Below are 13,201 nucleotides of genomic sequence, written 5' to 3'. Positions count from 1 at the left end.
TCCGGATAGGACCGTTTGCGAGGCTTTAAGTCGAAATAAAACAACCCAGACAAATGATTACAGTACAGTATGATAAGTATGCACCACCACCTTGAGGCTACCCACCTTTAAAAAGCAATTGATCTAGTGCAATAAGACACACAAGGGTGTAAAGCAGAGCTTGCAAAATGCATAAGAGAGAAGGCCTGACCTAATATTATTGAAGCGTTGTAACAAAACTAGCCCGCCAAGACTTGCGCTGAATGATACCCTAACAGTTGAGGTATGGGTGTGACAGGACGTTCCAGTACATTCAAACATGGCGGCAGTCACTTCAAAGAGTTTAAACGAGGTGGCACGACTCCACCCCCTCCTCCCTTTACTGTCACATTATGGAGTTATGTGCTGACACTACCATGTCGTAACAACAATAAAAACCCTCTGGAAACACGGGTGTCGTCTTTGGTTCCTTTTTCCCACACCTAGTACACCTGTGACCAGACACTCTACTAGGCACACTTTCGCTATGTAGAACCGCCTTAATTCGTGCAGGCAAATAAAAAGGTGTCATTAACATCCTCATTGATATTGATTAGTCAAACTAAACACAAATATATTACTGCTGTTTGCCTTAGAACAGTACCTCTTAACCAGGGGTCTCAAACACACGGCCAGGGGCCAAATGTAGCCCGCAGAACACTAGTTTGAGGCTTGATATGAAAATTTAATGTTAGTGCGGCCCGCGCAAGTTTGATATGGATGCTGTATGGTATCATGTACCCAGAAAAAATTATTACGTTTGATTAATGTTCATGTTAAAGGTTAAATAACTGTTAATAGTTATCCTCCCTATCCGTGTGGAAGTGGTAAGTTTTTGGCTATTTAAGTTTAAAGGAAATAACTTGAAGGATACCGTTTAGGTCGCTAGCGCTCTAGTTTGCGAGTTAGCATGTGTCTCAAGACCCTGCAGTTGCGCAATATGTTGTAAATAAAAAAAGTATAAATGTGACTATAGTCGTGTTTTGTCATGTCTACAGGGCTCTAATAATGCTTTGTTCATTTTAATCTGAAAAAAATAATTTGTCTACCCACCAACTATATGTGGTTTCTTAAGTTTTTATTATTTGCCGTTTTATTATTATTATTATTATATTTATTTATTATTGATTGATTTTCTTTATTCTTGATTTGTTTATTTACTTTCCATCTTATTTTGTGTAGAAAAATAAAAATTAAGATATTTGAGAACAGTGGAATGTTTTATCAGAGCTTTTCTTGTAGAAAATTGGAACCAAAGCAAAATATTTTAAATTTTTTTGTTTTTAATAAATGCATTTTTTGGGTTTTTTTTTTTTTTGTAAAACCTGATGCGGCTCAGTCTCACCCAGACCCGAGCTCCAGTGGCCCCCAAGTAAATTGAGTTTGAGGCCCCTACTCTTAACATTGGGGGTGCGGGACAGCATAAGTCATCAATTCAAGACCGGCAAAGCTAGCTATTGATGATACAATACAGTTCGCAACCACTTGGTGGCAGTAATGCCGCAATCACTTGTTTAACCAGCTCCAAAGAGTGGGAGTTATGGAGAAGTATTTAACGTTGAATCTGTTCCTGGTGACATGATTTCCAAAGCCATTTTTTTTTTACTACTTAAAGAGGTGCATCACAAATATGCTGCTATTTCAATCAAGGCATGATCTTTGATGCTAGCAAATCAAACCGGCAAGGTTAATATCTGCATGGGCTTCCACGGTCAAAAATGTCTTAGGCCCTCAAAAAGGTTGTCATATGAATAGTAGGGGTGTCGTGATACACACAGCACACCAGAAAAGATGATGCATGATATTGGGTTCACGCGACAAGACGATATTTTAACATTACTTTTAACAAAACAATGACAAAATGGCGGCCAAACAAAACATTTTTATTTCAACAGTGTCCCATGAATAAGATTACTAAGAGTTATTGTAAATCTGTTCACTATTCTGGTTAATATTTGTATTGGTCACACATATTTGTTGTTTGTTTGTGTTGTTTTGTTATTGTCGTTTTTGCTGTGTTGTCTCTCTTTGTATTGCCCCCCACACCCTGAATTCTTTTCTATCCCCTCCTGCTCTGGTCTGGATGCTCCAAATATGCATAAATAAAATGTAGTATGTAACAAGGGGGGGCGGCACGGCGGTCTAGTGGTTAGCGCGCAGACCTCACAGCGAGGAGACCAGGGTTCAATTCCACCCTCGGCCATCTCTGTGTGGAGTTTGCATGTTCTCCCCGTGCATGCGTGGGTTTTCTCCAGGTACTCCGGTTTCCTCCCACATTCCAAAAACATGCTAGGTTAATTGGCGACTCCAAATTGTCCATAGGTATGAATGTGAGTGTGAATGGTTGTTTGTCTATATGTGCCCTGTGATTGGCTGGCGACCAGTCCAGGGTGTACCCCGCCTCTCGCCCAAAGACAGCTGGGATAGGCTCCAGCACCCCCGCGACCCTCATGAGGAAAAAGCGGTAGAAAATGAATGAATGAATGAATGTAACAAGGGAAGAGTATCTTACACTTTTCCCTGTTAGAGCATCAAGATCAACAATCCTATCTGCACACTAAACAAAGCAGGTATCTTACAGGTGTTTTATAACTGTATGGCTGACATGATGCTTTTAACTGTTCAACTTCCTGCCACAAACTGAAACCATTGTTTAAAATAAAAGTTAAATCATTGACGGTGTTTTTGCTGCTACTACTAATCAAATGATTAGGGCAGTTATATAAAAGACAAAGGTAAAATAGATTGCAGCTTTATAATTGTGCTAAATAACTACAGTTTGCATGACGCTTAGTGTGATTAATGTAACTAATGTTTTTTATAAGTAATTTGCAGCGATCGTGTTTTGATCTGACAAATCTTCAAGTTAATTTCATCAAATGTAGAATTGCCACCGCTTCAGCTTGGACATAAACACTGCCCGTACTATTGAACTGATGCAAAAAAGCTGTCTGGGAACACTGATGTAGGTTGTACAGCAACGTTTATAGTGTGTGTAAAGCATTTTATGCGCTGTTCCTATCCTGCCTAACGCACTGCCACTTCCATGTTACGTGTTTTATCATCCCCAGTAGTGATGCCGCAGTTCAGTCTGACAGACCTGGATGACCTGTTACCAACAGACATCTTTTCTCCACACCAGATATACGTATTATGTGTTAATATCTTGTGACACCCTTAAAAAGTAACTTTGCAAAAACTCTTAATTGGTGAGTTTTCTTTCAAAACCAGCACAGGATGGATGCATCCAGCACCCGGTTTGTTACCGTCATATTCTCCAGAAAAAGATCCAACCATAACCTTCTCCAACCCAGTGTTACACAACATCTAGTCAGCAAACTCACAACTGCATCAAAGTACACAAAAGTTGCAAAACAAACACACAGAAACAAAACCGTTTTTGGTGTATCATGAAGATTGTTGATATTAATGAAGATAAAACTAACTAGGAGTAATTCATATGCACCTAATCGCCAGCCTGTTTTACTTACACGTATGTAAGCATCCATCTCATGCTTAAAAACCTAAACAGACACACACACACAAGCACATTTGTGCACTTTCCTGCACAAGTCTCTCTGTCAAGCTCAGGCGCGCACACACACATACACACACACGCGCGCGCACACAAGAGTCCCAAGTTCCACACTGTGGATCATCACAGTGTAAGAGCCACAGAAGACATACACAAGCAGTGTTCAGTCTTATGTGGTCTGCAGAGTCACTACGCCAAGCCCATCTCCTCCAGCACGCTCCTAGGCGACTCGTCTTCCTGCCGGAGCAAAGATGACAAGTTTGACACAGACGTGCTAGAGCTTTAATGTACAAAATGACTACTTTATCATAGTTGCAATGGAATTAATACTGCACTTTAAAGCACAATAATATTTGGCCACTTTAAAAACTGTAATTAAAATTCAATTGTAAGAATTCAAAGACCTCCTGCAGTATGTCAGCTTGCTCAATGGCTTTCAGGACGCTTTTCTTTGACGTGTCCTGGATCTCTCCTCCCATCAGGAACTCGTCCAGGATGAAATAAGCCTTCTCAAAGTTGAAGATGATGTCCAGCTCACACACCTGAAGAAGTCACCAAAAAATATACTTTACTGTATATATATATCATAAACTTTATATCAGACACATACATTGTCCATATCAACACATATATTATATATATAGCGTTTTGGTTACATGCAAAAGTATTTCCAAAAGTTGATCCAAAACGGTGGAACCTATGTTTCAGTTGCTGTGGTTTCCAAATTACAATACTTCATCGTGCATCTAAAACATGCACTCTGTCCAAACGTTACAGTTACATTACATTAAATGGTAACTAGCGTAGTCTGCACACAGTGTACCAAAAGGTGAGTTGAGGAAGTCTATAATGAAATGAGCTCAAGTCTGCATCGACATCCACTGTGAATGTCTCCATTTTGCTCATCAAACGAAATACAGCTCTAATATTTCTAATCAATACACTACGGGGAACTAATGTTTTACATTGTGTTTCTGCGGAAGGTGAAGCATGTAACTCTTGTGCTAACTAACAATGCTTTGGAGAACACAGTGTCGATTATCAGCAGTCTTTTTTTTTTTTTTTTAAATACTACTTGGTTTGAATCACTCCTAACTCCAGATCTTACAGTTACAGTAGAACAAAGTTATCGTATCGGTTATGAGAGGGAAAAAGTTTACATATTTTGCCTGGCTCACACTTTCTTCTGTCTCTGTGGTGGCAGCTAGCAAGGTGGACTCCACAGAATCCAAATATGACTTTTTTTATAAACCAGTAACATGTTGTCATTAAAAAAAAAAGCAATGTGGTTCGTTCGGAGGTCATTTTTATCCCTCAGGGAAACTAACAAGTGGTTGCCACATCCATGGGGTACATGCTAACATACTTTTTTTTTTAGGTGTCACTTAACAACCTTGCTCTGTACTTATGCTCTATAAACTCTGATTTGGAGTAGCTCACCAAAGAATATTGACATACTGTATCTTTATTACTATGTATTTATCTTCTTTCTCAAGTCTATTGCGGACTTGATTGTGCTATTCTGTATATATTCTATTGGTTGTTTTGCTGCAGTGCATTGTTTAGCTTGAAATTAATTTTAAATATCTTTATGTATATATTCAAATCAACTTTTTATATTTTTATAACTGTAAATAAAGTACAATGTAAATGTTGGTAATCTCATACACCACCAACATGGTGTTATTTTTAACAAAAGAATATATTATTGAACAATTCATTTCCCATGTATTAGCATTACTCTAAAACAGGTGTTCAATTGCACAGTTAAAAGGCAAAAAAACCCAAACAAAATTGCAAAATTGGTTGGCCCTGCCAACATTGTCAACACTGTCATTTGCCGTATTTTCTGGACTATAAGTCACCCTTTTTTCATAGGTTGGCTGTTCCTGCGACTTTTACTCCAGAGCGACTTATAAATGAAAAAACTGTTTGTTACATAAACACTGGACACCTTTTCTGTTTATGTTTATTTTTTGTGTAGCTGAATAACCATTGTGTTAGCATATCTTACATCTATTCAGCCTGTTCTCTATTCTTTTATTGTTATAACTTGCCTTCCAAGAGGATGTAATGTTGGTTTTGGTCAAGTGGTTTGTAAAATAAATTACCCACAAAAAATGCGACTTATACTCCAGTGCGAGTTATGTATATTTTTTTCTACCTAATTATGCATTTTTGGCCTTGTGCGACTTATAGTCCAGAAAATACAGTATTTATTTTTGCACAGTTTGCAGATTTTATTTTATACTATTGAATAGTTTTTGTTGCTGACAAACATTTGCCCCACACGTCAGCCCAGTAGTTGACAGTAACTACTGTACAGTACAGTACTACAGTAGTTTGCCATCCCATATGAACTCCAAAAGAGGAAGAAAGCAGCCCAAAGGCAATAAAGAACATGAAGGGGCCCGATGTGTGTGAAGAGAGGCCAATATTGGAATGAATAATTGAGCAGCAATACGTTGAAAATGAGAGGAAATTCAGCATGTGTACTTTGCAAGTTGATTTTGGTGTGCGCTTCAAAATTTTCTGTTTGCGCTCCTAAACTTTTAAGTCAGGGACCACTGTGCTTCCAGTAAAAAGTTAGCCTTGAGGCCTGTCTATACACGCACAAATGCACACACACCCGCCTAGAGTCAACAAAGCACATGCACAAAACACACCCTCAGATGTGTGACTCACGCTGCCAAAGTATTTATCCAAGAGCTCAACAAAGCGATGGATGACTTCCAGTGTGATCAGCTCGTTGTCCTGCTCCTCCACGGCGCAGCAGAAATACAAGCTGGCGTACCTTTATTTGTGTCAAAACACAAACAGTCAAACAGTCATTCATTTAAAAAGCATTCATCATTTGTGTGTTTGTCCACACAAATGTATAAGGTAATAACTATAAAAGCAATCTTCATTCGCTGAATGTACTACAAAAAAGGTCAGTAAGGATAATTCACAATTCCGCCTACGGAGAACATACTAACTCCTTATTTCTAAAATCACAACTACTTAAATTTGCTGATATAGTTAATTTTCAAACAGCTAAAATAATGCATAAGGCTAAAAACAACCAATTACCTAAAAATGTCATACAATACTTCTCTACAAGAGAGGAGAAATATGATCTCAGGGAAGAACTAAATTTGAAACACTTATATGCTAGGACTACGTTAAAAAGCCATAGCATTTCAGTATGTGGAATCAAACTATGGAATGGATTGAGTAAGGACCTCAAACAATGCACAACGATGAGCCAATTCAAGAAACAAAACAAGCAGTTGATGTTTGCTAAATACAAGGATGAAGAGTCTTGAACCAGTCATGATGTGCTATATATATCACTATATTGACACTTACTATGGTACCCATTATGTCATTGTATGGTCATATCACCTTGTACTTCGGTACGAGGTGCATTATTAAAAAAAACAAAACAAAAAAACAACCTTAAACTGTACTATGGAAAGCAGGAAGTGAACAAATGTAACAGTTACTGATTGTAAAAGTACCAGATGGAGGGGTAGGATTTAATAAGCTTTGCTTCTTCCTACTCCTTTTGGACATGTGGAACTGTGAACTGATTATGGGATGCACTCAATTGGAATCTGATGCATGTTCAAATGAAATAAAACCATTACCATTATACCTGTCATCCCCATGTAATAGATGTCATACATCAAGGGTCCCGAGCCACGGGGAAACCTTCATAGTGCCCTATAATATTCATGTTAACAGAATCGCAAATTTTGCCAATAAAAACACAATTTACTGTTAAATGTGATATCTCGCAGAAACTGACAATGTGAAAATGATTTGAAATTATGCAATTGTGAGACGAAGGAAACTTCATGTGGGGAAGTATTTCCCTGGCGGACCACTCAATCACGGCGGAATCTCAGAATGTCATGGTATGAAAAAGTTTGAGCGTTCCTGATAATTTTCAAGGTTTTCTTTCATAAATCACTGGTTGTTTCAGTTAAATGTCAGCAGATGAACACAGTGATAGCTGGAAAATGAAATGAAGTTCATAGGATTTAGTGTGCAATAAGTGTGCAATAATTATTTAAACAAACGTTTGGGCACTCTTGTTGTTTTATTGATTTGAATACCTTCAACACTAATTATTAGAACACAAAATTGGTTTGGTAGGCTCACTGACCCTTGGCCTACATACACAAGTGAAGCCAATCATGAGAAAGCGTATTTAAGGAGGTCAATTGCAAGTTGCATCTTCTCTGAAGAGTAGCACCATAGTAGCCTCAAAAACACTGGCAAATTACCTGAAAGCAAAGATTGTTCAACATCATGGTCTAAGGCAGGGGTGGGCAAACTACGGCCCGGGGGCCACATGCGGCCCACCAAGCGTTTGAATCCGGCCCGCCAGTTGCTTTCTAAGTATTTCAACTTTTAACATACAAACTGACAACATGACTTGCAAGTCGGATGTCTTATATAGTAAAAAAAAAAAAAAAAAAAAAAACTGTAAAAATTAAATGACATAGTTTGATGTGGTCTGATGTTTAAAGTGCTCCTGAAAAAAGGGCATGAGAACATACAGCTGATAGTATAACACTTTTACAGATCAAATTTGACAAATAATTAAAGAAAAATTAGAAGCATAATATAGTGTGTGCGTGTGTGTGTTAAATATATGTTCTGCACCCCTGGACAATTTTGTTAACTCAATGCGGCCCACGAGTCAAAATATTTGCCCATCCCTGGTCTAGGGGAAGGATACAAAAAGCTAGCTAAGAGATTTCAGCTGACAGGTTCCACTCTGAGGAACAGGAAAGAAATGGAAGACCACAGGTACAGTTCTAGTTAAGGCCCAGAGTGGCAGGCCATGAAAAATCTCAGATAAGCAGAGGCGAAGGATGGTGAGAACAGTCAAAGTCAACCCACAGACCAGCTCCAAAGACCTCCAACATGATATTGCTACAGATGGTGTCACTGTGCATCCTTCAACTATTCAGCTATTCTGGGAGAATCTAAACACTGCTCAAATTCTACTAAGGCATTCATGCAGAGGAACAATACAACGTTCGGGAATGGCCACCTCAGTCCCCAGACCTAAATTTTAAGGATCGACCGATATACCGGGCAATATTTGGCCCGAAAATATACTAATCGAGCCAGAGTTCTGCACACACAAGTGTACCAAACTAAGCTAACCCCTGCTAGCTTCCATTCACAATCTCTAAGAGGAAATTCTGCCAACTGCCGGTGTTTATCGCCATTTCAACCTGTTTAGATTGGGGGGGGCTGTTTAGTGTTTGTTTCCATCAGAATTGAGCCATTCACCAGGGACATACCCCCTATGAACATTCATTCTCTTCATGAAGACAACATTCATTCTTCACATTGTCAATTTCTGTGAGATTTGCTTGATTTGTCTGATTTCGTGAAGGCGGAAATCATAAGGCCTACAAAGCAGACAAGTGACAGAGATAGATAGATAGATTTTTCTCATGCTCATACACAAGCACACATGTTAACGTCATTAAAAAGCCACCTTTGTATAATAAAGGACCTTTAAACATTATTGTGTTGAAATTCATCTTGTGGAGCAGAGGGGCCAAATATTAGAAATAGACCACAGTATGAAACTACAGGAATAAATGAATTTAACAGCTCTCAGACAGTGCCAGTCAAGCGTTAGCATTATCATTCCTGGCAACTCTGGACTTCATTACATGGAGCCATGAGAGATTCTTTCTCTGCAGAAAATCCCTCTGCTTCGCTCATCATCCTCTTCCCACACATACGCGCAGCCTGCTCGCACCTCCTTTGTTTTGTTTGCCTACATCTCCACTTGGCTCACTGTAATGAGCACCAATGTGCACTGATGTGTGTGTCTGATGAACAACGTTGAATTTCCCCTCTCCACCCACGTACGGCCAAGTCATGTGCAGCAAAAAACATGCTGTATATGGCATATAAAACATATATTTTATAGCTCATCTAGTAGTTAGTCACCTGCTCTTACATTACACTTTATTTTGTGCATTCTAACAATACAAAAACAGCTAAAACGATGGAGCTAAGAATGCACATAATTAGACCTGTCACAGTAATCGATTTATAGTTGATAATTATGCCGGCCTTGATAAACCGATGTTTGATTCAAATAGTGTTTCATTTCCTCGTCTCGCTCAACCACACAGGCTGGATGACAAGAGGGTTCACTCTGCATCTGTCTGTGCGCATTTTTTCATACATAGCTTATTATTTACGTACATATTGAACACAATTAGTTTGAAAACAATGTAAAACATCATAAAATGTTTAATTTGCTTTTAATTTAATTAATTAATTTTTTTGAAAAACAAAAAAAGTGCACCGGAATTCTGTGTTATTATCGTTATAATCATACAAATAAAAATATTCCATATAATGTGTAGTCAATAGACAACAGCTTGTCACATGCAGAGCCCATCTATGCCAGCATGTGTGATCACAGATGTTTCAATCTCTTGACTTTCTGGCACCTTTTACCAATTTACACTGCTTTTCTGGGGGTAACTAGCTAGATCAGGGGCGCGCTGGAAGCGACTAAGGATCGACTGATACATCGGCCGACCGATACATCGCCGATGTATTTTTCCGCCGCATGGTTTATAGACAGGCATCCGCCAGGCAGCTTTGTGTTGCCGGAGTACCCTGCAACACACACAGTCGCAGTACCCCTCCACACTGCAACAGTGGTGAATCACAACAAGGTTACGTTTTCAACTTTTAATTAGCCTCTAACAGTTAAACTTAGTTGAAATATTGCCACCTGCTTTGAAATAGGAAACATGAACGCCAAGTGCATGCAATATACGTGCTTGAAAATATAGTTTAGTTTGTGGGTCTGAAAACCAGGAATGCTGCTGAATGCTTCATCTTTAAAAGTGCCTACCGTTGGAATTAGGGAGCTGTTGATGTAGTTGGAGGCTAATATGTACAGCTGTTACCAACACCGCTTTAATGGCAACGTTGGCAATTCAGTCCCATGGTGTTTGGAGGAGTTTCATTCAGCCAGCGCCGGGCTGAGGTTAAATGTGTGTCGTGTTCTGTGTGTGTGTGTGTGTGTGTGCGCTCTCTCCGAGCACGCACACACACAGAGCGGATTGGAGCAGCCGTGTCTGCTTATGAGAGGTCTTTAGCGTGCACAACACAAACTTTAATGATGAGGGAAATGTTTTATATATCGTACTAAATTGTGTCAGTGTGATGTGTTTGTGTGTGTGGAGGCGGGTGGGGGGGGGGCTGCGTCTCACTGCGGAGGAGCAGTCACATATCGATGCTAGATAAAACTTAAACTACGACAGAAATGTTTTGCACATGGTTGAATATTTATTCCTTTTAAAGTTAATAATGCAGTTTAAATGTATGTTTAAGAAAGCTGATTCCTACTGTGTTCAGTGTTTACATTTCAATAAATATTTGTTTAAACTGGAGACCTGTAATATTTGTTATTATTGTCATTTTTCATGTAAATTGAGGCAGCAAACGCAGTATTAGCCACAAATATCGGCCCAAGCAAAAGCGGCCATTGGCTAAGGGTTATGGAAAAAAACCCGTATCGGTCGATCCCTAGAAGCGACTTTCAGATTCATGCTGACTTTTTAAAGTGTCACTCAATCTTGCTCTCTTGTCATCATTATAATACCGATGGCAGTGCATCCATCCTAAGACAGCGATGCTATCACACTCCAACAGGTAGAGCTCATTGCTCTGATGTTGCGTAGTTCACCATAGAATATTTGCTTCACCTCTTCGTAGTTTAATGAGTGTTCTATTCAAACTGGATGCCTGTATATGATGACAAATGAGCACACTGCCAACACAGCGTTGGCAGTCCCATGCATCCCTCCACCACAGCTTCAAAAATTCCCAAGGGAAACCCCGACAACATATAACTGGTCTTTCAATATTTATTGACTAATAATCGGTCATAGTCAACCATGAAGCAGAGATCATTTATTACTTCATGTGTTCAATGTTCTAACCGTCAAGACTATTTCTATAGTCTTGACAGATTTTGACATTATTACATTTGCTGTATTTTATATTTAACTCATCCATGAGCATGTTCTATTGTCGCACTATGTCCATACTACAGCTCCATTATATTCTTATTATACTGTATATATTCTACATGACATATTGACTTTACATTTCAGCATGCCTGATTTTATTTAGGTTGCCCCTACTTCATTATTTAATTGCTGTTTTTTTATGGAGAAAATACAGAGAAGGAACCACTACTTTGACTTTCCTGTATGTCCTGTACATATAGTGAAGCTGAATCTTGAATTACATTCTTTCATATTAAGCAGTGTAGAAGATGCAGCACTGTAAATAGTATTTTGCCATCAGTCATGCAACGAAAAGCACAAACAACTGAGAGGCTACCTTTTGTAGACGATCTTGAGGTCTCTCCACTCCAGAAAGCTGCACATCTTAGGCTTGCGTGCCAGCACTATTTGCATCAGCTCCCTCACCATCTTCTTTTTGTCGCGCTCCGCTGTGGCCGTGTACCACTTCTGCAGCCGCAGCTTGCCCTGCCGACTGAACAGCAGCATAAAGCGCATCTGTGCAAAGCAAACATAAAACAAACACTGCAGGTTTAGACGTCTGGCTGCGTGGTCTGCATTCACTGTGGCAACCATGGGGATGGAGGATGTGCTAGCCATTTTCTTTTCCACTTGTCCTCATTAAGGTTACGGATGAGCTGGAGCCTATCCCAGTTGATTTTGGCAAGAAGAACACCATAGACTCGTTGTCAGTCAACAGTAATCCAGTCATGTATATACAGTACATCCATGATGGAGATTCAAACCTGGACTGTGAAACAGGCAATTGGACACCCACCACGCCATATATGAAACTATAAAAAGCCATCGTTTGATAGAGCAGTAAACATGAACATAGTTTGAACATAGGCTGAATTACACTGTCAAAGAGCAACTTGTTTAACATCTCTCAATCTTTTCTGAACAGGCAGAATAACGGCCTCCTGTATGTCAACTTCATTATTGACACTGTCTACTGCCTGGAGCTCAATTCTTTTCATTACCAACACCCAGGAAGTACAACTCCATTCAACGTTTCATAGGAAAAAAGTATGTTTTCTTCATCATTGTCTCAATATCATGGGGATTAAACATTGTTTGGCAATTTTCTGAACTATATTTCAACCCGGTGTCCGCTATGTCGTTTTTGGGAGATGCCAGGTGGAGGTAGACCAGGTAGCCACTTCCTGGAACCTTACACCTTGCTAGCACTAGCACTAGCCTGTAGTGCTGCTTTCCTCCCGACCCCACCTCGATGAGGACGAACAACTCACCATTTTCCAGGTGTTTGTCGTAACGATAGCGCGACGTTACACACGAACTCTGCCTGTATACCTTCCACAGGGCAACGGCTAAGACAGCGGCTAATGTTGACACTTCATATCGGCTCCTCTGACAGTGGAGCCCATCGCCTGCTACACTTGGCAGGTTACAACTCCTACTGAGGCTGCGCAGAACTTTTCTTCATGCTTTTGAACTGCGGTTGGTGACTACAGTGGGCGGTACACTAACCCCACCTGCTGCCCTGTTGAATTACTGCAGGCTTAATTCTGAATGCCTTGGTGGCTGGTCCCAGCTGTGCAGTGAGGTGACG

General features: G+C 39.7%; 1 protein-coding gene across 1 annotated transcript; it reads right to left on the bottom strand.

The window, feature by feature from the left end:
• Positions 1–1,085: 1,085 nt before the first annotated feature.
• On the bottom strand, positions 1,086–13,037 carry LOC131126440 (AP-1 complex subunit sigma-1A). The gene is made up of 5 exons (XM_058068973.1): positions 12,882–13,037; positions 11,948–12,126; positions 6,239–6,347; positions 3,958–4,095; positions 1,086–3,790 (listed from the first exon to the last, which is right to left on the bottom strand). The coding sequence occupies exons 1-5, from the start codon at positions 12,882–12,884 to the stop codon at positions 3,743–3,745; spliced, it is 477 nt and encodes a 158-aa protein (XP_057924956.1). The 5' UTR covers positions 12,885–13,037; the 3' UTR covers positions 1,086–3,742.
• Positions 13,038–13,201: the final 164 nt, after the last annotated feature.

This window comes from Doryrhamphus excisus, chromosome 3 (assembly GCF_030265055.1).
Source record: "Doryrhamphus excisus isolate RoL2022-K1 chromosome 3, RoL_Dexc_1.0, whole genome shotgun sequence".
NCBI classification, from domain to species: Eukaryota; Metazoa; Chordata; class Actinopteri; order Syngnathiformes; family Syngnathidae; genus Doryrhamphus; species Doryrhamphus excisus.
The sequence above is the reverse complement of the archived record's forward strand: the minus strand, read 5'-3'. Positions and strand labels throughout refer to the sequence as shown.

Coding starts and splice junctions, on each gene's coding strand:
- LOC131126440 (XM_058068973.1), bottom strand. Junction 6,348..11,947: donor CTCAAGATCGTCTACAAAAG/GTAGCCTCTCAG, acceptor ACACAAATAAAG/GTACGCCAGCTTGTATTTCT. Junction 4,096..6,238: donor TGGATAAATACTTTGGCAGC/GTGAGTCACACA, acceptor TGACTTCTTCAG/GTGTGTGAGCTGGACATCAT.